Source organism: Motacilla alba, chromosome 2, assembly GCF_015832195.1.
Source record: "Motacilla alba alba isolate MOTALB_02 chromosome 2, Motacilla_alba_V1.0_pri, whole genome shotgun sequence".
NCBI lineage: Eukaryota > Metazoa > Chordata > Aves > Passeriformes > Motacillidae > Motacilla > Motacilla alba.
In genome coordinates, this window is record NC_052017.1 from 42,150,583 (window position 1) to 42,178,453 (window position 27,871).

Sequence of the window (27,871 nt, forward strand, 5' to 3'; positions counted from 1 at the left end):
AGAAAGAAAGAAAGAAAGAAAGAAAGAAAGAAAGAAAGAAAGAAAGAAAGAAAGAAAGAAAGAAAGAAAGAAAGAAAGAAAGAAAGAAAGAAAGAAAGAAAGAAAGAAAGAAAGAAAGAAAGAACGAACCCAAACTAAATGAAAACCACACTGTCAAATGCTGGTCTCCACATGAAGACACCAAGGGTTTAGATGCAATGTACTACAGATCCTGTGACCAAAAACACATTCAAACAAGGAAACATGAACTTGTGCATGTTCGAAAAATAAACACAAATCCCACCTCGATGTAATCTCGCCCATGCCTATGAAAACCTCTCCCTGTGCCCACACTTGCAGTTATTCATTTACACCTCAGGAGGCAGCCTGGAGATGAGAGTAGTACAATAAAATAATTACCTGAAACATCTTTAAAAAAATACCCGTTAAACAAATTACCTTAACTGGCAGCACTTAAAATTGGTAATTCTTTTCTTTTTCCTATTTTAAAAAAAGTTGCATAGCTGTAAGATTTTGCTTTGCTGCATTTCTTTCTGTCGTTTTGACTCATGAGCAATAAAAGAGACATTTTAGTTACTTAAATAGCAATACAATGTGCAGATTTCAACAATCTCTATAGCTTGATCAATATAAATTAGTTACCTGTCTTGGTTTTACTCTTTGGACTGCATTGTGACAAAGGTTTAGTTACAAAACTTTGAAATACAGTATATCCTACACAGAGCGGGTTATGTTTTCTGTTCTTGAAAAAAGTGAAGAACGTAAAACAGGGTGTGAATTCAGTAAATTAAGGTCACACTGTTAGATTTTATTTAGTTTGCCATTTACTGTTCTTCAGCCAACGAGAAGGTGAAAACGTTCCCACTCCGATCTGGGGCCGTCCCCTTGCAAGGGTCTCAGATAGCACGTATCGAACGTCTCCGCTTCCACTGGAGGCAGTAGGAAACATGTCCAATAACTCGCTTCTTCACAGAACCAGAAGTTAGGCTGAAATTTGGAACTTTGGCCTTCGATACAAAACAGTGTCAGTAATGTCTCTGGGGAGTCGATTGTTACGGGATGTGCAGCATTTTCAAAATCCCTGTGTGTCCTTTGCATGAGTGTTTGGTATTCTGAGCACTACTGTCAAGTAATGGTGTCTGCAACGCTTTCTCCGTGTCACTGTCCATCTTTGCCTTTTTCAGCCACAAAGAACTAAGTCTCAAGCCAGGCACGCTGTGTTCAGCAAGAGAACCTCACATCTCCTATGTTTTCTGATCAGTGGAAGCAGCTGTTGGAAAAGCAGGGGAGAAAATACCGTTATTTCAGTACAGAAACCATTCAAACAGCATGAGCACAACAACTGAGTTTTCCTTCCCCTTTTTTCCTAAGCTCCTAGTTATCACCATCCCTGCTGTGGAAAAAGCAAATAGAATTTAATGTGAGGCTAGACAGCCATGAGCATGTACAGAGGTGTTCATGAACTGCATGCAGCCTTTTGCCACAACCAGAGATTGGGGGCAATATAGGAGATGTGTTTGTTTATTAATTTTGGCTAACACTGCCCTGAGAGTAAAACAATTATCTCAGTAGCAGGATATCTTCCTTGAGGTTTTCTTTGCTACCCCTACAACACAGACACGTGAAGCAACAGGAAACAAATGCACAAATAAATGCTAGTCATGAATACTTCAGATTTTTTTTTTTATTTCCATCAAAACAACAAAACCAAACTCTCAGCTACCAGAGAGAATTTCAGCTATCTCTATTTCTCTAAGAATTATGGTTGTTGGTGTGCTTCGCAATGCTTAGGGGCAATTATTTAATGTAAGATAAAGTTTCTGAGTCAGTCAAGAAAATAATAAAACTCTCCTTTAAACTTTTAACACAGATTGCAGATCTGCAACCATTAACACAAAACATAAGCTGGAAAAAAATACAAACTTCTGTGAAATGGGATAGAAACATGTCCACATTTTTTATTTATGTGCTTTAAACATTCTGGAATGCATAACATTAAGGTAGTTTTGAAAATACCTAGCTTCAACCTTTTCATATGATTCCAAAAGCCTTCTGTCAGAAATACATGCCAGTACTCACAGAACAATCCAAAATGACACAATTGCATTATTTTAATTTTGTTTCATTTCTATGGAAAAATACTTTTAGATAGTTAATGGTAAAGGTTTCTTGACACTGACTTGCCATTTTCCAGTACTAAAACTGGAAAGACCACGCCATGCAAGGATGTAGAAACCTTCTGCCTATATTGCAATCTACATCAACCCTTACTGATTAATATTGTAGTTCTGAGACACAGTAGTAAATTCACAATTAAAAAGAAATAGTACAGTTATTTCAGGTAATCAAGATATTTATTGTTGGAACATAAATAAACATTACCTAAAAATATGAATCTTGTCTTAATCTGATGGATGCTCAGGGCAAGATCTATTTACTTCAAACCATTCATCTATGCAGCTGTTGGATACAAGACAAAAAATGAGAGAATTGACATGAACACCAGTAATATTTAGCAGTAGGATATGAATATAAATTGGTTTCTCCATTTCAATGACAAATAGAATTTTATATTACTCGAAGAAGTATACGCATATACACACATCACTGGAAAAATTAGTAACCCCAAACCACAGTAATATTTGGGTATTAAACACTGTTGAAAACCTAAATTTCTTAAGTGTTAAAATTTTCTAAGGAAGCATTTTACAAATTACAGATTTTATACACAGGTTAATTAGCGACTAACATTATCATCTTGATTATATCATTCACTGACATTTTACTTTCTGTAAAGTACAGACACCTATGAAAAAAACCCTATGAAACAGGTTAAAAAACCATTCCCCCCTCTCCCTACCTAACTCTATTAGCATTTGACAAAACTTAAGCCCACACGACCTAACTCCTCAGCCATGATACGCATTCCTTCCCCACCCAGGTGATTTTCCAAGAATGAGAAGCTTGTAGCAGGGAAAATTAACTTCAAATACATTTTGTAGAGATGCAGAAAGATGTAATTTTAAAAAACACCTTTAAGGCTGCTACTGCTATTTCTTTATTATTTTTAAATGCAAAAAGCAACTAAGTTTAAGCATTTCTTCAAGCACCCCTTAAGAAGAGTTACCCCATAAATGCAACCTTGTGAAATTTTACATCCATCCTAAGGAATACTTGCCCTTTATGATATATGCAGAGGCAAGGCAGCCGTGCTATAGTATCTCCTTGCTGCAGCTCTTCCAGGCATATTGCACACTCCCCAGCATCTTTACTCAGCACATCCTCTGAGGAAAGAGCACAAAGTGAAATGGTTAAGAATCAGACTACTACAAGCAAAATGCTCTTTATTCAGAACACCAAGGACAGCTATAGAAGAAGGTATTTTTTGTCCTGCAGAAAGGTAAGGAACAGTGACACACCAACTGACTGAAGATTCATGATGAGAACCCATGCTCAGTCTTTAACGTGGAAGTTAAGTTCAAGCTTGAATGTAACATTTCTCTGACAAGGCACTGTAGGTAAATAACTAGGTGAAGTTCATCCTAGCTTCTAAACATTTAGCCTGTCATTTGATTTTTCTACTCTCCTACTCATCTCTCTTGTATACATCTGGCTTTCTTCCACCAGCCTTGCTGGTAACTCATATTTCACACCTTCAACTTCTTCTCACCAAGCTAGCATGTTCTACATCCCATCCACCTTTTTCTCAGTGTAAAGTATGAAACTGCCAACTGTAGCAATGTGAGATTTCCATGAAGGAAAGGTCATTGCTTTATAGTTCCAATGAGTCCTGGAGACTGAATTTTTGGCAGTATTACCAAGTCCGAGAACAAAGGAGGAAAAGTAAATTACTAGGAATGCAAAAGCGTTGGCTTTCACTAAGAATTTTCTGGGAAAACATATTATTTTTAATAAAAACCGTCTCTCTTCGACACTTCTATTAGCCAGAATGTGGGATGCAGAATTCAGTTTTAGCACAAAGAGAAGATCACATAAGGCCCTGTTTGCCAGATACAGATTAGAAGTCCCCGTTAGACACAACCTCACGCTCCACAGGGCACTCCCAACAAGAGACCACGTAGCAACCAGACTGGCAGATCAGAAAGGTGTACACTTGGCAAAGTCAGTCCACATGTTCAAGTTTCCATGGTTTCACGGGAAAAGCTTCCTCTTCACTGCAAAAAGGCACCACGAGTGATTGCTTATGGAGAGTACCTTTTGCAGCTATGACTGAGAAACCAGCAGCTCTATGCTGTTCTCTCCTGTGGCTCCATCACCACTGGCATTCCAAACACAGAGAATGACAGACTACTAAAAAGCTCCCTTGGCAGCAAGAAAGTAAAAGGAAATTAGGTCTACATTGTTTACATTAAATGACAGTCAGCTGTCTTGCAGGTGCTTGGGTTTCTAAAGCAGTGCTTATTTCAGTCTCCACTACATTCACTGGTCATGCTAAAAATACTGTATAATGCCACCTGTGTAGCACCTTCTTGGAGATGTGAAAAATATCTAGCATGAAGTGAACTATTATAAAGAAAAATATTCAAAACAAAATAATAAACAATATACATCCACCACAACAAAGAAAATTTTTAAATGTATTTTATGCACAGTAAAGTCCTGTTGTTCGATCAGAAACTGTAAGCTTCTCAGAACATTAGAGATACTAGGGAGACAAAGTAATTTAAAACAATAGAAAATATTTTAAGAACTCTTACCTGTCAACTTGCCCAGAAGAGGGTGCTAAGGATAAATACTTCCTTGAGGTTGGATTTTGTTATTTGGTTGTTTGGTTTTTTTTTTTTAATACGAAGGTATTCTAATATCTGACCAGGAGGCAAATACTCTCCAGACATTGCCTGGCTAGAGAGATATCAGTCTTTGTCTGATGCTGTCAGACTTCATCCTTCTAGACCACCTCTTTGCAAAACTTTACAAGAACTTCTGTGAGCAGTTCTCTTCTCACAGTTAGGTTGTAGGAAGCAGCACCATTAATAATTCAAGCAGGTATCATACATACAGAGTATACTTAATAAAAGTAACTTTTTGCAGAGTCCCTTTATCAGATCAGCAGCTGCTATCCAAACAAAAATGGGACTAAGATACCTCTAGTGAATTAAATCCCAGTCTCACTCCCTCAAGCACTCTCAAGGGGGAAGCCTTTAGTCAAGCTTTGATGAGAGAAATTGAAAAGCTGTCCGATAAAAACACAGTTTATAAAAGAAAGCATTCCTGTGAACAGCTTTCCCATCGTTCTCTATTGTACATGTCTGGCTTATCCTGCACTCCCCAGACTGCACAATGCCTGGGTCTGAACTCCCACTGAGCAATTTAACAAGGCTCTGCACCTTTTGCTAACATTAGGGCATGATGCCAATTCAAACATTTGTACCTCCCACCAGCCCTGGCGTAAGTGTCTGACACTCCTTTTATTTTCCCTCCAGTAAGTACTGGCCCTACCGCACAAGACCCTGGCAAACAGCTTGCTGCCCTCCCTGGCTTCACCCCAGGCTTTCCAACTGGCACGAGGAACCCAGGCACACACTGGGCTTTGCCCAGTCATGCCAGGGGGAGCTGGTGCGAATGATGGCTGGCACGGACCGGACCTCAGAAACATGGTGCAGTTCTGCCATCCCTGCAGGAGAAGCTATGTTAAGAGGTCTCAGTGCTCCTCTTCCTCTGGAAAAATGAGGAATCAGCATTCCCTACTTGCGTAAACCTCATGTATGAGTGCAAAAAACAACTGCTCTAAATGCCCATGTGTAACTTGCACGTTAACATACTCCAAACCCATATAACTAAGCTTATAATTAAATACGTACAGTGATGACAGCAAAACCAATCCTTCACAGACTTATGACACCTTGGATCTGACTACCTTTTGACCATTTTAGGTGATTTGGATCATCAATCTCAGGCAAAGAAAAATGAATGAATAATCCAGTTAGACCTGGATCCGGTCAGAATTTGTTCTGTACTTGTTTTATACAGCACTCTCCTACACCAACACTGGCTTGTATCAGATGGAAGTCAGTTTAAGGGCCATTTAACAATGACTTTTAAACATACTTGTTACAGAAAAATCTGCATATCATTTTGCACAGAACCACTGCAGTCTGAAGAGGTTTTTTGTTTTCACCTTTTCCTGCAGCAGAGTGATTCAGCAGATACATTGTATTTTAAATTTTTTTCATTAAAAAACCCAAACCAACAACAAAACACACAAACCAAAAGGAGTAAAGCAGCTTAAAACTTCATCAATGTTATGATTAAAACATTTATATCAGTGTATTACCTAAATGGAAGTGGGAAGAGGAAATAAGCAACATTTTTCCATTTCGCCCACATGTGGGTACATACACAAATACCACACCCCCACATCCAAGTGCACTGCCCCTAACAGGAGGTAAACACTTCTCCACCTTCCCAGCTATTTGAGCAAGTACTCACTAGCCAAAGACTGGTGTCAAAGATGAAATCTTGCAAAAGAGCATAGTATTTCCCTCCTGAGTCTGCTCAAATACCTCCTCTTCTTCTCTATCCCTGGTTATACTGTTTTAACTTTGGGCTGTCAGTAATTTTTCCTCCTAAACTTCTGCTTTTATCTTTACTGGAAAATAAATTCTACGGCATTTCTGCACTTATAACAAAATAAGTAGTAGAGGATTAAAAAACAGGCATTCTGGCAATTTTGCACATACTTTACCAATTAAAAACTTTTCTTAGAACTTTTGAAAATACATCTAATAATTATGAAAGCCACTAACTCAGCCATGATTAGGATTATAGGCAATATCTGTGATTAAAGTGTCTTTAAACTGAGGACTGCAAAAGCATATGCACTGCATACCTTCTGGATAAGGTAATTAAAATCTGTTCTGATGCTTTTTGTTTTGCCTTTTAAAACACAGGCAGATATAGCCCTAGGCTCAAGAAACTTGAAGTCACAAATCATGGAGATGTCAATATATTTTGGGAGCTATCACTTTATAGCTGCAGGGTTTTACTTCACTCTGGGCATTCACTGGAAACAGAACACTAAGTTAGAAACACCTTGACCCAATTCAGACTGACAACTTTTCAAAATGTCTGTATTTTTCCTAAAATTTGAAACCTTAAATGTCCATGGAAGCTGCCATCACAACTAGCTTACTAGTGAAGGACACCACAAAGGTCAACTCTTTCAGGAACACAACTGAAACTTAATTGAAACATACCTTTTGAACAGTATTGGCACTCAAACTGGTAAAACATCAGCCATTAAAAATATTGATGAAACTTTATTAAATACTATGTATCGCCAAGTATTCGTTACACATTCATTTAATTTTGGAGCTGATGACAAAAACTGTCTTAATAAAGTACTAGAGACTGTCTCTGCTTGTTTTTAAATGGAATATGCAGAGCTCTAGACATCTAGAAACCAGTATATTTGTTCACATGTAGAGCATGAATTCATCCATATTGCAGAATTTACTCTACATTTTTACTGCTATCACCTTTGCTGATATCACAAGAAGTCAAGGAGGACCTACATGTTTCCACAGGTACCTTACTATTCAGCAGCCAGGAAGCATGTGTGTATGTGATTACACACTTATTAAATGTTACTGACTTCATTTACTAAATCTTTATGGCTTCTGTCACATCTGTTTTTCTCCCCCTCCATTTCTTTCTGGCTGTTTCTTACTATACTTTCCTCCTCTTCACACTCATTTTCCCTGAAATGTGTTCTCTCTAGACCTGGATTTTCTACCACTCCTCCCGCCCTCCATCACCTCATTTCATTTTCTGCTGCAAAGGAGGCACTGGAGGAAGGAGGAAGAGAGAAATATTTAAAACTATCTGATACAAATAATATGGACAGCCTTCTTATATGGGGTTAATGTCCTTGGGAGAAGTAGACACCAGAATGGAATGAAAACTATTATGCACAGGAAGTGCTTTTCTCATGTAGCTCAGTGACTGAGCTTTGCAAACTGGTATTGACTGCAAGTAAAACCTGTCTTTCCCAGTCCATCCTAAGCACAAGGAGAGCCACCAGTTTATTTGACAATACAGCTGGTTTTCAGTATTCTGGCTGCCACAAGAGGAATACTCTTGATTCTGTAGGGATCATTCTTGGATGACCCGGTCAGCCATCCACTGCTGCTCAAAAGTTGAGGCAGAAAGAAACTCTGAAGGAAAGATGATTCTTAAGTGCTCAGAGCTCCCAAAAGAAGAAGGAACATCATTCAGTTGTCACTGCAGATGCTTATTTTGCCACTCAGCTTTCACAGCTACAAGGTCCGTCAGCAGATTGAGCAAGGCAGAGCTGAAGCCATTAGCTTAGTTCACCTATGAAGATTGTGCCTTCACAGCCAGAAGTGGAACTTCACTACCCTCAGCAGGGTACTAAAGCAGTGGGTTCCTAACTAAAGATTTCTCTTTGCTCTAGTATAAGCCACCTCCTCTGGATCAAATTTAAAAGGGAACATATTTAACATCCAATATTTTAACCTGTACCACAGCTAAGCAGTTTTCAGGATTCCCAACACCACAAAGTTGAGCATGTGAATAACTTAAATCCAAATTCCCCTGAACTACTTAAACCCAAATTCCTTTCTATGCTGCTGGAAAAAAAAAAAACAATACCCTTGTGCTAATCAAGCAAGCACAGGTGGTAACTTTTTGTGCATACAATTACCCCTAACACCACTGCATGACTCATGTGGTAATACCTAGAACTGAAGCAAGCCACAAATACCCTCCTAGCCACAATATACAAAAACTAAACCTCTCCAAAGCAAGCTATCAAGCTGCAACAAATGTGACACTTCATCAAATACTGACAAAGTACTTGATGAATTGCTGGGTTGGGGGGGTGTGGTGATATTTTTCGGCATCTCACTCTTCAGCCCTTGCAAAACAGCAGCCCATTACAATTCCCTACTCCAAGTCTAAGCATTATCCTTGTTTTCCCCATCCCTCTCATGTTGCTCAGTGTTGGTCCAGGACTGAGATAGCTATGCACAAACAGATACCCATCATGAAAGACTTCCTGCACACACATTGTCTACAGTCTTTGGTGCTCCCTCCTCTTAAAACACAAAAGTAAAGGGGAGGGAGCTGGCAAAACAAAGGGAAAGTCACACAAGAAAAGAATTTGCAGAATTAGGCCTAAGTGGCAATACTTGTATAGCAACACCAGGCTGTGATGGAAAGAGATGGCTGCAGAAGTTTCATTGTTTCTTAGCTAACCCACATTTGAAGAACTGGATTTAAATTTTTGTGGGACATTCTGAGCTTAGTAAATTCTGAGAAATAGCGAGATGCTTCCTGTTCAGACAGATAACAATCAGGTCTATGGTAGAGAAAAAATACTTCTGGTGAGATAAAGGTAAAAAACTGAAACAGTAGTGACAGAAATACATTTAAGTGAGCGGGATTAAAAAGTCTGAGTTGTGTAGTCATAGTTTAACTAAATAGAATTGTATCCAGGTAGCTAATTAATATAGAAGGCAGAAGCATTTGTACACTGAAGAAAACTGAGCTCTTTTGTAGAGAGATTTAGCTTCAGTGACCACAAGGGAAACCTAGCTGGACCTATATGATACAGGGTGCCAATACAAGTTATGGTTCTGAAAAAAACCCAAAAATTAAATCCCAAGTAGAAATAACACAGGTTTTATACAATGTCCATTTAAGGTATCTTGCTTGCAGACAAAGTCAAGTTTACACCTCAGGGCTCCCAGTGAAAAGCTACACTTTGCAAAAAAAGGCCCAGTTAGTCAAAAAAGCTCCTCACTTCCAAGCATCCACATCCACAGCCATTTCTGTGCTGTTGTTATTGGAGTACCGGCTTTCTCAGTCCATATTTACACTGCTGACAGAAAGTGTTGGGGTGAAATAGGTACTCATACTAGATAAATTCCATTAGCCCAACTGGCCATGAAATGTCTTGTCCTCCCATCTTGAGATTTATTACTAGTGACTGTGCCTTTCCACAGTAATTCAAGATTTGCTCTCAATACAACTATCTGATTGACTCTCAAACTTCTACTTAAGTCTTTCCAATGTCTGTTTAATCAGTCTGCTTGCAGTTTAAGATGCCTTTGGACATTAAATAATCTCAAGATAGCTCAATAACTTTCTCCTGTTGCACTGACTACTAAAGGTAGGTTCCATTCACCACATTTGTAAGTACCATGTCTTTAAATTGTCAAATTTTAGTCTAGGTATGGACCAAAGAGCGTAACCTGTTCATGACTGAACCACAAACAAACAGTCTTGTCCTCCAGAACATTATGTAAAAAGACTTTTTGCCCGCCTTACCCATCTTGTACTAAGTCCCCACTTCAAGTGAACTGACATATATTTGTTTTTTGAATGACCCAAGGGGTACCTTGTTCTTGAAGAGTCTTCCTTGCCACATTGTATTTTGTCCCAAGGCTTATCCCGCTCCTGTTGGAAACATTGCTTCTGGGAGACAAAATATTGTCTTCTCAGAAGGTGATTGGGTGAAAAAGTCTTGAATGCAGCCATAGCAAACTTGTGCCCCACTGAAATCCCATGAACAGTGTACCCTAGCACATGCTGCCTGAAACAAAGCTGCTCACTGCAGCACATGGAATAAGGAAGCTGCCTTCAGGCTGTTTTCTTGGGTTTTCACCAGTATTACATGACCTCTCAGGTTATCGAGTGTTAATCTTGAATGTCAGAAGTTAAAAGCAGCATGTAAAGGGGCAAACCCACAAGAAGCAAAACTGCAGCAAAACAAGATACCTTAGGAAACAGCATAAAGAAAGGATCACTTGGGGAATACATCCTCCTTGGCTCCATCAGGGAAGAATGATTTACACTTCTCAAGGCTGAGTTTACCATCAAAAAGGATCTTGCACCACAAGTATGCTACAAAAGGAGGAGTGGTTGATTAAATGGCCAGAGGCAACCAGAATGTATTCTGACAGAGTCTGCTGCATTTAGAGAGGATCGTTTCTTCCAGGGAGCTGGAGATAGAGCTGGGATGAAAGTAATTTACAGAAGCAGGCAAGAAAGAATAGAAGTGTGGGATCCACACATGCATCTCTTTTATCATTTTTGTTTGTTCAGGAGCAAAACAAAGCAAAATATTTAAGTGCTGCTTACGCATACCCACCAATCCATACCAGTACTAAGAAACAGCTATGACAGATGAAAAATCAGCTTAGGTCTATTGAAAACTTGGGACTCCAGTCCAGAAATCCAGTTCAAAGGCAGGTGAACCATACAGTTTCTGCTTAAGCAATAAGCAGGGTTACCATGCAGGGTACCCTCAAGAAAAATGAGAGTCCCGAATTCCACCTTGCCTTGCATAGCAGATAACTTCTTTACAAAAGGTAAAAAAACCCCACCAAAACACAAAACCAAACAAACATAAACCCAAACATACAAAAAAAACCCCAACCACCCAACCAACTGACCAAAACAACAAAAGAAATCCCAACCCCATCAAGGCATATAACCCCAAGAATATTTATCTATAACAGCTTCTTCTGGTAGTAAATCACTTGGCTATCCGAGTTAATGATTTCATGAAGAAAAGCTACCACTGTTGTCAGGGGAAGGGTGAAGAATTCCTTCCAAACACAGTGCAGAAACAAGTCTCTTCCCATAACTTCACAGTCAGAAGGAAGATTTCACTCAGATGCTGTAAGTCTGTTAAAATGAACAACTTCTGCAAATCAAGACTGGATGCCATCAACAATGTTCTTAAAAACTTAACAGGTAAGGCAGAGCACGGATGTGGCAGAGGAAACAACAGAAGATGACTGTCTGATCAAGCTGAAGGAAAGATCTAAGTTGGATAAGATCTCACAAGTGCAGGATGTTGATGTGGCCGTTCAAAAAGGTCCCCACTGAGTTTAGGAAATCCCTTTTGCATTGTCAGCTTCTTGAAGTGAATAAATTTATTCTATCCTCAACACAAAAGAAGACCTAAAAGATTGCAGAGAAGAGTTTTCCAAATGGCAAGTCTTCAACTGCTCACCATCACTGAAACTACAGCCAGAAGCCAGAGAAATCGCATTGCAAAGATTTTCAAATAAGATGCTTCCTTCTTCATGGTCTGCAATGAACTAGGAGTGTGATGGGGACACACTGACCTAATGAAATGTGTGAGAACTCTCGTATGACAGAAGGCAGATAAAACAAGCACATTAGAAAGCTTCACAGAAGGAAAGGGCAGGGCAGTAAGTGTCCCTGAACAACAGAGGCAGAGAGAAGGAATGAAGAGAAGCAGCTCAGATGAAGTTATCTACCCTATTAGTCTGGGCAATATGGGTTACTTTAATGGTGACTTGTTTTGAAGTTGGATGAAGGATTTGATTCCATGTTTCGTTCACTTTGTCCTTTTTCAGGTTCCTATTCCAGGCTTCCTATAGGTGCCCTAAGCACAAGGAGTTTTGCCAAATCTTTTTTCCAGTCTTTTAACATTGGCCAAGTAACTGACTCATTGCAAGCAGAGGAGTTTGGTTTGATCTGATGCAAAATGAGTGCACAGGGAGATGGCATGAAAGATGAAACTATGAGCCTAAGGTAAAACAGGAGGGGGGAGAAAAAGCAGGTGTGTGTGACTAAGACACTATTCTTAGGGAAGATAGGATGCATTACCAAGCAACACACAATGAAAACACTGGTGCCAAAACCTAGTGTGCATGAAGTCTGGCTTATTAACCCTAGTGCCAGGTGCTAGGCCTAGAAGGTACTTTTCCCAGCAGGCTCCAGATCAGCCTTCTCCAGATTAACACAATGGCTAGTGTTAACATGCATACACGGGACAAGGATATAAATCACTGCATAATTTTTACTTGTCTGTCTTTTTTGTTCACAGCAGACAGACTTCTTTTTACAAGTTATTCCTATTTTAAATGCAATTATCCTTGTGATATAGATGGAATGCAAAACATGTCTGAATGCAAAGGTTCTGATAACATCAGATATTGAGTCAGAGTTTTCAAAGTTATCTCAGTTTTTCTACTCTACACCAACCCATTATCCAGTATTATAATTTATTGCAGCAAGCACAGAGATACAGTATTTCTGGTGCTAACAGGTACCTACAGATTATTACTATCCCAGTGAGATACTGAGTACATAGGTATTGAATTGCAAGAGGATGAAAAAAAACCCAAACAACAACAACAAAAAAGGAACCATCAATAAACATTCCTTTACATTTTAAAGTGACTAAGTGAAATAAAAACCAAGCACAATTCCAACAGTACTCAGCAATCACGATCATTCACAAACAATAACACAAAAAGGTTAACGTGGAAGATGTGTTTAAAAAACCAAACATCCCCAAAGACACTTCTCCCGTATTTGTTCCAAGTTACATGCCCATAATGTGGCAGTATATTTCTACAGCCATTTAAAGTTTTTTTTTCTCCTTGGTTTTTTTTTTCAATTTAGAGGCTGCCAAAACTACTAAACACCATTATGACATCATTTCAGCTAATAAAACCATATATTAAAATAGACTTCCTTGGAACTGGGAGAAGAAAAAAGGTAAGCCTTAACCAAACAATCCCTTCCTCCATCTCTTCATTCCAAACAAATAAACATTATTTATGGGCTAAAAATTAACAGTGAATACTACATTCTTGCTTGGCTACACAGGGCCTATCCAATACCTAACAATACACATGAATAGTACCTAATGAAACTTCACACAAGGAAGGAGGGCATGAGGAACACGGTCAAACTTATGAAAATCTGATAAGGCTTCAAATTACAGATAGCTAGTAGTGCAGGGTTAAAATGGAAGTTGATGTTTTTATGAGGAAGTTTTAACAAGGTTTCATGAGCGTTAATATAATTCAGCACTAAACACCAGTGAAGTTTCTCATGTTTCAGCTGTGTGTTAGAACTTGGGGTTATTTCTGAAGCTGAGGAAACCTGTAGCCACGTGAGACAAACTTATGCAAACTTTGGGGAGCAAAGAGGTTCCCCCAGGGAGGATAGAATAGGCAAATCTAGTATTTTGTACCTATGTCAGTAGGTGTTTTACATCCTGTTCTAGAATCCCTGGATTTTGTTAAAAATACTAGAAACTAGGAATCTTTCCCCTGTGTAAGCAGTGATAAGAATCTCCAGTTTAGAAGAGTACTCTGTCACACTAGCAGTATCCTCACCCAGCTTGTTTCTGAAGAGTTTGCCTTGTTTTATGACTGGAATCCCCTACAAAAACTGGACGGACTTCTTTTGTGCACTGAAGGGCTGAGTCTGCAGCTCAGAACCACAGGACTATTTAAGTAATCAAAGGGCAGCAGGTTTTAAAGCAAGATTTTAATCTGAAATAAAAAAAAAATTACAAATAACATTTCAGGCAGTGGTTTCAAATTGATCTGCCCTTGCAGCAGTTTCTGAGCCAGAAGGAGTAACTCTTATTCTTTTATACTTCTTTAGAGGGGGAAAAAAAAAGGCGAGGGGAGAAAGTTCTGATCTGCAAATAATCTGTATTAGTTCCTGCAAAACAGCGAGAAATTTAGGGAAAGAAATATCATTAAATTCCTACACAGATCACTCAATCTCAGTGAGATGTACTTTGGTATTTATTTTTAAGACCTAATGATTTCAAGTAGTATTATTTCAAAATCCAGCAAATGAAATCCATTTTCTATGATTAGAAAAGGGATATTTTCAAGGTTTTGTCTTCACAGGGCAACTAAGGGAAAAAAAAAAAAAAAAAGGGCAGACTGCTTCTAGCAAACGAGTAAAATCTTAAGGTTTTAGAGGTATCAGCTTTACAGACTGCAGAATTACCACAGAATACTAGCAAAACTAGGAACATTATTTCCCCCGGAGCTAAGTTCCCAGCAGTCACAAGACTGCAGCAGTTGCAGACGCGATTTATGACATCCTCTGAATGACCTCTCCGAGCTAAAGACTGATTAAGTGCAAGGCATGGAAGGTAGCTGCTGTCTGCCCGCATCACATGATGCGGAGTCACAGCACGGCGAGCGGACAGAGCTGTCCCCGGGCTCTGTGCTGCGGGCAGCCCTGCGCTGCCATTATGTAAGAGAGGCACGGCGACACACAGCAGCGCAGGTATCGGGTCCCCTCCCCGTGTCACCCGCAGATGCTCCTTGCGGCAGTGGTTCACAGGTGTATCTGTCATTTTCTAGGACAAGAATTGTCATTTGACTTCAGCAGCGCTGTCAGCGCAACAGCGAGACGACAGAGGTATCTGAGGTTAAGGAGTGGCATGTAAGCAAAAGAAATAACTTGAGCTATTCAGCACACGAATGATCCCAGTTTCTCTGTCCCTTTCAGAAACAAGTGGGCTTGTTCTGTAGCTGTCAAAAGCTTTACTGTATTTATCCAAAATACTCCCATGGCACAGGTATGCATTTAAATAAAGGCGATTCCAGTGTATTGAGAAAAAAATGTCCTGCTCTCAAGAACTGAATTAAGTATGAGGTGACATTGAAGCTATTTTGCCATGGCTTTGTCACAGGAAGTTCAGTCTAGCAGATTTAGGCCTGGCTGAAGGGAAAGTATGCGGAAAATACTTCTCCCCAAAGGTTTGTTAAGAGAGTAAGTCAGATGCACAACAAATCAGAGAAAAGTTTAAGATATTAATAGGTGTGATCTCTGCAGCGTGCCTTTCTCAGCAGGATCCAAGCATGTCCACTTCAGTTCATTACAGCAGAAAGAAAATCCAGCATCATCTATTGAGCATCTCCAACATGAACCATGAAAGTGAGTGGTCATAGCTTCTTTACAAATCTATATCCCACATTTCTCTTGCATGTAAAGTAAAACAATAAGCAATATTGATACTTCAACCACCACCACTACATCTCCATGAGTGTATCTTGCAGAGATAAACGGGGCAGTCTGCAGTTCTGGGAATTGCTGCTCCAGACATTCAAAGTACTTCCCTGTCAGTTACACTGTGTTCCCATTTGATGAGTTTTCTTCACAGCCACACCAATACAAACACACAGCTTACTTTTCTGGCTCCATAGCAAAGGGTTGACAGTTTGTGGGTGTGGAGCAAAGATAAGAGACTGCAGCTTCTAGAAGTTCTGCAACTCCACACTGTAAGAGACTGACCCAGTTCATCCAGTGACTGAGGCTGGAATGGGGTCACTGAAGCAGGTCCTACCTCCTCCCTTTAGGAGGCAGGCACAGGTTGCACAAGTTGAACGAGAGTGTGGTCTTATTTAGTGACATTTATCAGCATTACTCTTCAAGATGAACAACCTCCCTTCCCAACAAACTTGAAATGTAACAGGCTGCTTTTGCAGTGATGCTGTTCGGTGAGGTGCCAAAAACTGTTGAAAGAGAGGTTTGGGATGGTGGGAAGGAAATACAGCATTATTGAACAAAGGGAGGAAGAAATTAAGTTTGCCACTGTTCCTCTTGGCAGCCTGGTTTGGACAAGCAGCTATCTTTGGCCTAGACTGGTGAACATCAGTAAAAGTCTGCTCTTGTTCAAAAATTATCAACAATTCTTAAAGGAAAAAAGTACAAACCAGTCAATATATTTTCATCAAACATTACTTTAAACACCATTTCTCTTCCCTCCTCAAATTTAACAATGACTTGCAAGACAAGTTATGAGAAGCCTGGGCCAGTATTATATTAATTCACAGAAGAACATCTGTGCAAATGTCTGAGATGAAAATTTTATTTACTATAATAATGTTCTACTGTCACCACATTAAAAAAAAACAACTCCAAGTTAAACAGTTCTTTATATTTTCAAGAATTACTGAAGAAAACAGTTTTAAAGCATTGGGGAAACTGAATGAACCTCCTACATACTCTGGAGGATGTTCATGAGAACACAGGATCAAAAGAAAGAGTAAATACTACTATTTTAACTGCAAGCAGGGGGTGTCTTCTTACATGTTCTGTAAACTACCTTTTAAAGTACGCTCTTCTGCCTCCCCAGCATCCCCTGAGGACAGAGCACAGAACCACCTAGGGCAGAGTAAGAAACTAGAAACTTTTAGCCAGGAATCTTGTCAAACTTTTAAAATTACAGACTCGAGAAATTCTATGGAGAATTTTACACCTTGGATAAAGTGGAATGAAATAACTGATCTGCCTTAGCATTATTTTGTACTGCTCTGCTAAAAGTCTAGTCCTATTAAAGGATGAGGACAAGGAGGAAGGCTTAAGCTTTTCCAGGCAGACTGGCAAGATGCCCTTTTGCAAGGTCTTTCAAGGTATGATCTCAAGAACTCTGGCAGAGAAATTAACTTGAAGTTAATAATCCTTTTCATTCCTGAAATTTTGAGTGCATCATTCAAAACAGTTGAGAGCATCAGCCCTGCTGAATACTCTCCCTTGGTGTACAGAAGTGACCAAGCAAATTAAGTCACTGCAGTGGCCAAGACTACCAGAATCATGCATTTTGGTGCTTCAAACATTAGGCTAAGGTGCACTGTTTTTCTTTCTTTCTACTGAGCAGTATGAGCTCAACAAGTTCTGGCATAAGTATCTTGCCCCAAAGATGCTGAAACGGGCAGCAATCAACAAAGGCTGTAACTTTAATTGACCTAAAAATTAGGTGAGCCCCATTCACAAAGAATGCTTCCAAAATATTTTTATTTAATCCTTTACGTGACTCATGCCAGTATTTAAGTCTCTGCTTTTGATCAAAATGCACATTATGGTCATCATTTCAATGCTGACAACTCCTCTAGAAGGATTATTGTTTACACAGATTCCAGCTCAAGATTCTGACACTTGCTCACATGCAAGCCTCAGAAGTCCTAGCAAGAAATGCTTTCCTCAAGACAAAACTTGACACAACACCTCAAACCAATTTAGAACAAAAATCGGTGTGTTTAAATCACAACAAAACTCTGCTTTGCATCCTTGCTCATCTGAATCAATTGCACTGTTGTGGCCCAAGTCAATTTGAGATCAGCTCAGCTGGTCAGAGCACGGTGCTAATAACACCAAGGATGGGGGTTCTATCCTTGTGTGGTTCATGCACTTAGGAGTTGGACTCAATGATCCAATTGTGTGTCCCTTCCAACTCAGAATATCCTGTGATTCTGTGAATTTGGTTAGATGGCATGGGAACATTTCACTATTTGTGCCTGGTGATGCAAACACCCCAGAAAACAAAGTACATTGCCAGAGAGGAAGAGCACATTGAGTTCCATTCCTGTTTTTCCTTCTGGTACACATACCTTAATTTTTAATATTCTGTCTGTAACAGTTTTCCACATAGTAATTCTCCATTTCAAAGAAACTGGATAAACTCTTAATATGAAATCATATCTGTAATCCCTGCTATCTGTGATGTCGGATCTCCTGCTGGTTTTTAATATGATAGGTCTAAAAAATTCACTTATTGCAACTTAAATAGAAAAATTACAAAGTCCTTACTTCAAGTAAGGAAAAAACCTTCAGTTCATGCACTGGATGTCTCAACATTGTTCCTCTCTGAATTAGACTAGTGAAAGCTTTTCCCCTTAAAATGAACCCGAGTAAATATGTTGGCCAAGAGTCAGACCCACTGCCACATGTGAATTAAATGCAGAGTAGTCTGAGCAAGAGCAGCACTGATGTCAAAGCAGAACCACCCCTGAGCGAGGGCTTTGAGGAGATCAGCTTAGAAAGTTTCCAGTAGAACACCATTCCAACAGAAAGTGCTGACTTGATGAAACCCAAAATATTCCACAGGAATGTGCTTATTCAATCAAAACTTTTGAAAGAGGACAGGCTGGCTCGCCAGGCCAGCCAACCAGTCTAGTGAGCTGACTGGCTCTCCCCAGCCCTCCAGGGTCACTGGCTGCCCCATCTGGCCAGGTGCCAGGCTGCTATCCCTGCCCTCTGAGGGGCCCTCTAATAATAATAAAATTAATGGAGTCTTACAAAGTGTGCTGAGAAACAAACAAAAGAATTTTAAAATGAAAACCAGAATTATTTCAGAACCAACTGCAGGGTTTCATCAGAGGATATTGGGTATGTTTGTTGCAAAGCATCTAAAGTCACAAGTCTCTCCTGTGTCTCCTCAATTTTTTATAAAACATCTTAAAAGCTGTATCAATATTGCAACAACACAAGGTAAGCAATAATTATATTCAAAATCTAAACTTTACCAGGCACCTGTAATCATCAGCAAAGAGTTTAAGGTAAGTGGCTTCTAAAGCACTAAGGAAATTTATATAAACACCCATATCTGACCAAAACACATTTTGGGCTACAATTTAAGCAACATCTTTCACAGAGCAGTCCCTAAGTGGACTCCCTGCTTGTCACCATGACAAATTTGAACAAGATGGTGCAAGGGGCCTCATTTCACACTCTGGAGAAGCTCAAAGGATTAGGTATGGCTACACAATATTTTAGCAGTTGGGGTTTTTTTGTGTTTTTTTTTTTTTTTTTTAAACCCTGTCAACTAGCAAGTAACCCCCTTTCTTCAAAAACTGGCTTTTGGCAACCTGTGGTTAACCAGTGCATGGGACCTACTCTGGCTCCTCAACAACTCAGCAAGTAACAGCATTTGCTAACTGCTAGGAAAGGTTTTTAAAGACATCACCACCAAACACCATGATGTTTTCTGCACAATACCATTCATTTAACCAGCTTTTGCATAAAAATGCCTAGATACTGGTTCATACTACACCACAAGTAGTAGAAGGAATGAGAAACAAAGTTCCACAGGAAAAAAAAGAAAGAGCTCTTTTAAAATGCCTAATTCAGTCAGCAATGAGATCTCTGTTGCAGGCAAGTCACATGATTTTAAAAGAATAAGGCTAATAAAATGTACTGATATATTTATATGAAAATCAGCACAACTTCCAGCATAGAACTGAGACAATTTTGTGACCACTCTTTCAGAAAACACATGTAAATCAGACAGCTGCCCGAGTTTGCAGTTCACTGACCCTTTCAACTGCCAAATGCAATGCACAAAGGTAGCTCAGAAAGCAATTAGAGATTGGCTGGGAGGACTCATTAATTTATTTAAACTTCAAATCACAGCTAAGCAGTCTTGTAACATTTTTCTGAGGGAGACTGTATGCCTCAGACTCATATTTAAAAAGAAAGGTTTGTCTTCTCAGAATGACAAAATACATACAATTTGTTCCCTGGTGTTTCTTAGAAGGAACAACTAATACATTTACAGTACCACAAGGAAAGACATCTAGAACACATAAGCACAGTTCAATCCAAGTGTTCAATCTCTAAATATTTCTGCATCTGCAAAGTCTAAGGCTCCTTTCAACTACTTGCAACACAAAACTCAGAGACAAAAGAAGGCGAGGAGAAAAAAAGGAAGAAAAGGGAAAAAAAACTATTTTCCCTTCTAGTGATAACAGGACTGGGAAATATCAGTGACCAACACAAGCAAATGATGCCTGGTTGGCTCTATTCTAGTATATGTGGCATGAAGCCAAGGTAACAATGAGAAAATAAAGCATAAAGAGATGCCTTCCACTTCGGAAGCAGGTATCAAAAGTTGACAGCAGCATCTTCTCTCAAACAAAACTTGAGATGCCCTTGGCCTATGACAAAAAGGCCGATTCATCACTGATCTCATGATGACAAACAGCAAAACAGACAAGAAAAAAAATTCATGCATGTAGACATTCACATGCAGGTCTGGGCCTGAAATCACAGCAGCATTAAGTTACCAATCTGATAGCTAATTTTTTTCATTAGCCTCATTAAAGGGACCACAACTATAACACAAAGTAACAACTGAGCACTGCACAACTCAGAAGCCATATCCTCAATTTCTTCATGCTGCAGTAATTTAAATAGCCAGCTACAGGCTATAATTTCAGATTTAGTCCTTGACTTCAGGAGCTAACCAGGAGCCACAAGGATCAATGCACACTTCTCTGAAGTGTTTATGAAAATGAGACCATACTTCTAAGTATCTCTCTCAAACCAGCCTACCTAATTTGACAGTTTCCTTATTTCACACTTACATAACCATTTCCTAGAATCAGTTTCTGAGGCTCACTGTACAGCAGACATACTCCTAAACCAAGAGATGACATGCTGCTGTTAACTCCTATTGCATTGCCCACAACCGCTTTTGTCATGCTGCAGATTATCCAGAGTGGCTTCAGCTGCCACTCACAGGTTTTACTTCTGCTCATTTGTTGACTTTAAAAACTGCGCAAAGGTAAGCAGATGGCCCAAAGGAGCTCCAACCAGCAGTGTGTAAGCTGAAACAATGCAAGAAGGAAAAAGGAGTCTGAATATGGCACCACTGTGATTCAAACATCATAAACGATACTGAGAGGTTACATTATGTAATTGCCATATCTTCAAACAAAAGTTAGTCAGCTGAGTGCACTCATATGCACATGTAGGAAGCAGCAGGGGAAAAGGATTTCAGTCAGTCAAATTTGTGCACACCCCATCAGGAGGATTAGTGCCAGAGCTTGTTCTCTGCCAGTCTGCCTCCCCCTGCTCCACCCTAACTGTTCCCAAGTGCACTTTCCTGCCCTGACTGGGGTGACTAGTGTGCTTCTCTTCTCACCAGTGTCCAACATCCCTCAGTACACACCTTATCTTGGAAAATGCTCAGACCTGAATTTAAGAAGGAAAAATAAAGAGGAAAAAAAGCCCTCTTTGTTAGATGAAGTCAACCTTCTCAAATATATGTGTGGTAACACCAGGAAGAAAAAAGAAATATTTACTTTTCCTCAGTACTGTGCTTTCAAATGGATTTCACAACTCTAAGCATATGATTTCAAATTATTTTTGCAATTAAGGGCCAGTAGTATTGGATTGCATTATGCTATCCAAAAAATAAGATGGGCCCAACCATTCTTCAAGACTTGTTTCAATAAAATGGTCCAGTGTAGAATACCCTAACAGCAGGGTGCCTGGAGGTTAAAAGGCCCATGACACTGCAGGTTATTTATGTAGTAAATAATTTATGTTGGAAGGGACCTCTGGTGGTCTTCTGGTCCAGCCCCTGACTCAAAGCATGACCAAGTTAGACTAAATTGCTCAAGGATGGAGGTTGCACAACCTCTTCAAGTGCCTTGACCCTTCCTCATTATGTGACATTTCTACTTAACACTGAATCAGATTTTTCCCTGATGTAACTTCTGAGCACCAACTTTCAGCTTCTTGCTGTTCACCTGCAAAAAAAGCCCAGCTCCCTCTCCTCTCTACAATTTCTTTCTAACTGCACTCTATTCTGACATCTGATGACTGGTGAACAATAATTTCATTGAAGATGCACAGTAAGATTTTCTGCCAAAGCAGGCACTAAAATTTCAGTAACTTTCTAATTCCTTGTTTCCTCAAGCCTTTTTTTGTGCTCGCCATAGAACTGAGCATCAGCCTACGCCACAGTGACAGAAAGGTTTGATCTCAGTGGCAAAAGTCATGTTTGCCTTCCATTAAAGCTTGCCTAGAAAGAGAGCTTAGAAGTAGGGGAAAAAATGAGTGCTACTACAGGTGATTCATTTAATATTGGCCAGTTTGATTAAAATAACAAAAACATAACCAGTCTTTATGAAGTATCACATATGGAATCAAGTGAAAAAGGAGAAGTTCTTTAGTTCCTCCCAGACAATGTAATCTTCTTGAATAATGTGCAAATGCACAGCATGTCAAGTAACAGTCCTTAATAAAGTCCCCAGGAGATTCGATCGACCCACCTCACTACTCGATGTCATTAGATGGAACGGTGTGTAAGCTACACATATCTCAACTGGACAATAAACACACACTGACCAGTGGTCAAAAAATGGAATAAACACATTCAAATATGAATAATTTTATGTTTGCAGGACACAGGGCAAATTATATTGGCATGCAGTATATAAAGACCAAGTTCTTAGGAATTAATTAGAAAACAAACTACAAGCAAAAATAAAATACATAATTTATGAGTCCACCAAACCAGTTACCAGAATATCTTATTAAGTAAAGGACTATTATCACACCAATGTTTAAAATTAATAAATAATTATCAGCTTACTTCTTTCTTACCATTGTAGGTTATCCTTGGTTTTGTCAAACACATCACAAGATGTAAATCCATTTCGTCAGAAGATACAAATTTTGAACATACAGGGCACTTGAATCCTATGGAAAATAAAAATATGTAAGTGTGCGCATACTCAACCATGTCGTAAATATATATATATATATTCAAGCCAAAAAGCTATACTGAACATATAAAAATAAAGAAAAAAGAAATCCTGGAGGCTTTTCAGTTTTGACCTGACATTTCTTACATAAATAAGATTCCCTTGATTTCAAAAGATCTCAAAATGGACCATTGTTTCTGGAAATCATTCTGCTGACAATTGCAAACATTGTCAGCACCTCTGGAACACAAACTTTCTCAATAACGTACGAACAGTTTAGGGCAGGAGCAAGAGGATCATATGACTCTACTAAAACAGAAATTACAAATGTGTAGAAGACAGAGCCATTAAAATTTGAATTCGGGCAGGAATCCTGAATTAACATGTTCATTTTTACCAGGAATTGTATTGAAACTTTAACCAAGGATCTTGGTTTTACATCTCATCATACAAGCTGCAGCATCTTTTACTCGTCTGGGGCCCTGGGAAAAGATTAACTCAGGGGTGTTGCCTCACCTACTGAATCACTAATGCTTCCTGTAGCACTGAATTTGTTTGACTGCTCTCATCCGAGCCAAACATGACCTTGTTTAGCTTTTGAGGTCACTGCCTCAGGCAACACGGGGTAAAGAATAATTAAGACAGTCTGGATTGTGATGCAACTGCATAACAGCCTATGACAAAAGTGCTTAATACCTTAATTTATTCATGCCAAAGACAGCAATCTTCCAGTTAAAGGACAAGATCAGCTGGACAACTTTTACAATCCACAGAAGAGCCTGATTGATTTTGATCTGCTGAATAATTAACACACAAGTGAGAGACAAAAGAACCACCAACAGGGATCTTGATGCACAGTAGCTGCTAAGGAGTACACCTACAGGCATTGTCCAATAGGACAACATTCAGCAAAAATATCCAATCTGCATCCACTCTCAGCACAAAGGCACAACTTTTCCTCTGATGCTGTGAAGAGTAATGATGCAGGCCTGTATAAAAGGTCACTGCACCTTCCACCAGCATTCCCATCTGGGCCTGCTCACACTTGTTTTAGTTTGTTGCCTCTTGCTTTTGTACTTCTAACCCTGGGAGTCCACAATAAACCGAGTCAGTCAAGGATGACAAGCAACTTGATGCTGCACTTTCAAATAACTGATGCCTGAGAATTTTCATCTTTACTGTTAATTATTATCCAGATGTAGATCAAGCAACTAACCTGACACATTAGCACTTGGAACAAGTACTGCACTTTCCTTATCAAGAAAATTACGTATTTCTTATGGGCAGCTCATAGGAAGCAAGTCAAAGAGGACAGCTAGTAACAACCATAAGGAACTCAGGGCAGCAGCTGAACATGTGCTAGAAACCACTTCCTGATAAAGTACAGTTCTGCTTCTTCCAATTTTCAATTTTAGTCATATCTATTTCTTCTTTGTGTCAATCTTACACTTCAGTTTGAACATTGCTCTTCTCTCCTTGATTTTATTCCTCCTCCCTCAACCCATATTTTTACAAACAACAGATCAATAAGCATAGCACAGCCAAACACTTCTTTTGGAAAAAAACTAGCTGAAAGCATTAATTTACTTCTGGAAAGTTTTATCAGTGACCTTTCAGCCACAGTGTAGCCTCCTTCATGCAGGGGTGACTTTATGATGCTGAATTGTATCACCATTCATCTGTTTAGCCCAGAAATAAGTTTTGCACCTTTAAGACTGGTTCGGAGAGCAAAGAGGGGGAGAGAAGAAGTGCGCAGTTTGTTTTCAGAAACTGCACTCACTCCTCCACATTCCTGCTCCTGGACTATGTTGTCTGAAGAACAGACAGCGAGAGAGAGCTCTCATTTGCTTTTAGTTAGCTTTTAGCTAGCTGAGGCAGAGAAGTTCCCTGGACTGTGGTTTTTCTTTTTCTTGGAACTGTCCAAACCTGCTCTGGACTGAAGAAACCAGAAAAATGCCAGGAGCTCACTCACACCTCTGGCCCACCGGGCCCAGGACACGACATTCCAGCGCCGGAGGGACTGATAACAGACTGAGTGAGCTGAGCTGCAGCCCACAAAGAGGACTTTCTCAATTTACCATCTCTTCAGAACAGTGAGAGGTTTTGCTGTTTGGTATTGTTTATTTTTTGTGCTGGTGAATGCTTTGCCTGTTAAATGAACTCCAAGGAAATATTTTCCCGAACAGTTGGGGGAGGGGCCGCTTGAATCTGCTTTCTAGAGGAACCCCTTTAGAGGTTTTCTCCCAAATTTGCCCTGAACCAGGACAGCAGGTTGTGTCAACATGACTAAAATCAAAATTAGTATCTTAGTCTTCCCAACAGCCAAACCCACCACCCATTACTGTTCTGTTACATGTTTCTTCAAAAACAGACCCAGGATAAATTTTCTCTCAATCTTTATCACCCTACTGCTGCTGATTGCCAGGTTTTGACTAGACTTAAGAACCATGCATTGTTGTCATTTCTAAGCTTCTATAAGGCATAATTGACAACACAGCTTGATGCGAAAAAGCCTCTAACTTCCTTATATGCTTCAGACCGAGCCCTGCTGTGACAGAAGGGGGTGTTTGCATTACAGCAAGTTAACTTTTATGTTCATGGCTAGTTAAGCACTGAGACAGTCATTAACAAGTTCTCTCTGCTTTCTGGACAGAGCTCTTCTAGCTTATTCCCTAGAGTCATGAGCACGTGTAATTGGGAGTGACAGGGAGCAGGGACAACCACCAACAGGTCCTTAGAACTATTGTTAAAGCTAACAGTGGTAAGAAGGTACCTTTCCCAGGAACTCTTGGAGGAAATATTTTAATCCAAATAAAGTATTGGGGAGAGCTTGAGTGAATAATAATGATAATTTAATAATAATACTGCTTTTACTTTAAACCATGCTTGAAGATAGACAGTGGTGAAAAATATTTCAGGTCATCCCCCTAGAATATTCATCTGAATATGCTTTTACCACCATGCACCTGCCCTTATACCTAGTAAATAATCTGTGTTCCAAAGCACAGATTAGCAGTATAAAGCAATGTAGTAAGTATTTTAACAATACATTTTGTTGTGGCTTGTCCTGTGTCAGGGGGGATGTGAAGGTAATGGTTAAACAACTACAAATATCCTCCTGACACAGCAAGTCTGGGGTACCCAACTGCTGTAGCTCTGCTCAGCGTGCAGAACTGAAGAACCCAAAGAACAGAGGACACCACACTTAAATAAGATCTAAGGAACAACTCAGATGACCGAAGTAAAAGGTGTTTTTGTGGAAAATATGGTTTTTCAGTGATCACAGTCAGCTGTAGGCCAGAGACTAGCATAATAGCAGAAAAAGAGCCTTGGGCTCACAACACTTGCTGAAACATTCTTTAAATACAAGTGAAATCCGATTTCTCATTCCTTCACAATGTTCCACTGCAATCCAGCTCCTGGATTTAGCCATCTTCCCCAAGAGATGCATAGTGTAAGTTTTGTGTGAAGGAAATAACCATCTCCAACTCCTTTCAGTAACCCCAAAGAACAATTATTTTGACTACAGACAAAATATTTACTTTATTCTAACTATATTTGAAAAATATAAATAAGCAAACAATCTACACTGTCCACAGGCCAGTTGAAGGTCCTTAAAAAAGTTCATATTTTCCTACCTTTCCTCAAATCAGAAGGCAATAGTTTCATGACCCAGTTTACAATAAAGTACTAGGAAAGAACAAAGACTCTATTGTACCCCTGCCCAGCAGGCTAAAAACATTTATAGCCTATGTTTGTTTTTTACCATCTTCTCAAGGAACAATTCCAATAACTTAAAGAAAATTTCACATGACTTTAACAATCAGGAATGGGTCAGAAATAAGTTGCTCTTACACGACTTGTTTTACTGGGTTTGTAGATAATTCACAGACATTTGGACAAAAAAGTGGAAGCAGTTATCAGATGAGGTAGCATCACATGAAGTGTCTTCCAAAAACCTATGAAACTCAATCAACTAATCTGTCACTCTTTACAAGGGGAGCACAACAGATATTATACAGTTCTAGGTAAAAATCCAGCTCTTAGGAAGGTGTTGATTTCACAGCATCCCTTATTTTTGTCCCAGGTGACAACTATCACCTTTGCATTAGCGTTGTCACTGTTGGCACATCACTGCAAAGTCCTTCCTTCTCCCATAGTAGAGAACTCAGGCTGTGACCCACCCTAAATCAACTGAAGGACCACCCCTCACCCCATTCCCTACATACTGAAGTACAGCACTAAAGAACTGAGCACCAAAACCGAGCAAGCACACACCTCTAGCTGACTTTTGCAACTGCATCCTTAGGAGGGCAGGGAGCCAAATTCTTACAAGCTCCCACCATCTAGTTTCACAACCCTGACTACAATACTGAAAGTAACACATTACTTAAAACAAAACCAAAATCCTGGGAAAAAATTACAATTACAAGAAACAGAGACGGAACAGAAAGTTGCAGTACAGCTACTAGAAAATCCCAAGGTGACAGAGAAAATCTGAAATAACTAAACCTGCTTATGTATCAGGACTTATAGCAGAGATGAATTCCATCTTAGTCTCTCTTGAATATATCACTTTCTTCAAGCTCTGCCATCTTTTGCAAGTGAACCTCCAGTTAGCCAAGAAATCCCATATTCTCTCACATCCATCTACCAAATTCACACTTTTCCTCTCCAGCAGACTTGGGAACTACCCACAGGGACAGGTTGATGGGTGGCCACTCATTCTATCGGCACCAATTCCAACCTCTTAGTGATGCCTTACTGTGTTTGCCTTGCTTTGCAAACATCAGACTGCTTATGTTTGCATT

At 39.5% G+C, this 27,871-nt stretch overlaps 1 protein-coding gene across 1 annotated transcript in view; it reads right to left on the reverse strand.

Annotated features, from left to right (window-relative positions):
* Positions 1 to 634: 634 nt before the first annotated feature.
* Positions 635 to 27,871, reverse strand: part of ZNRF2 (zinc and ring finger 2) — a 53,317-nt gene continuing 26,080 nt past the window's right edge. The window contains exons 2-5 of the mRNA XM_038126714.1: positions 22,960 to 23,055; positions 3,179 to 3,284; positions 2,383 to 2,460; positions 635 to 1,270 (exon numbers count right to left, since the gene is read on the reverse strand). Coding sequence (XP_037982642.1) covers positions 2,403 to 2,460; positions 3,179 to 3,284; positions 22,960 to 23,055 — 260 coding nt within the window. The 3' untranslated portion in view covers positions 635 to 1,270; positions 2,383 to 2,402. The remainder of the gene's footprint in view (positions 1,271 to 2,382; positions 2,461 to 3,178; positions 3,285 to 22,959; positions 23,056 to 27,871) is intronic.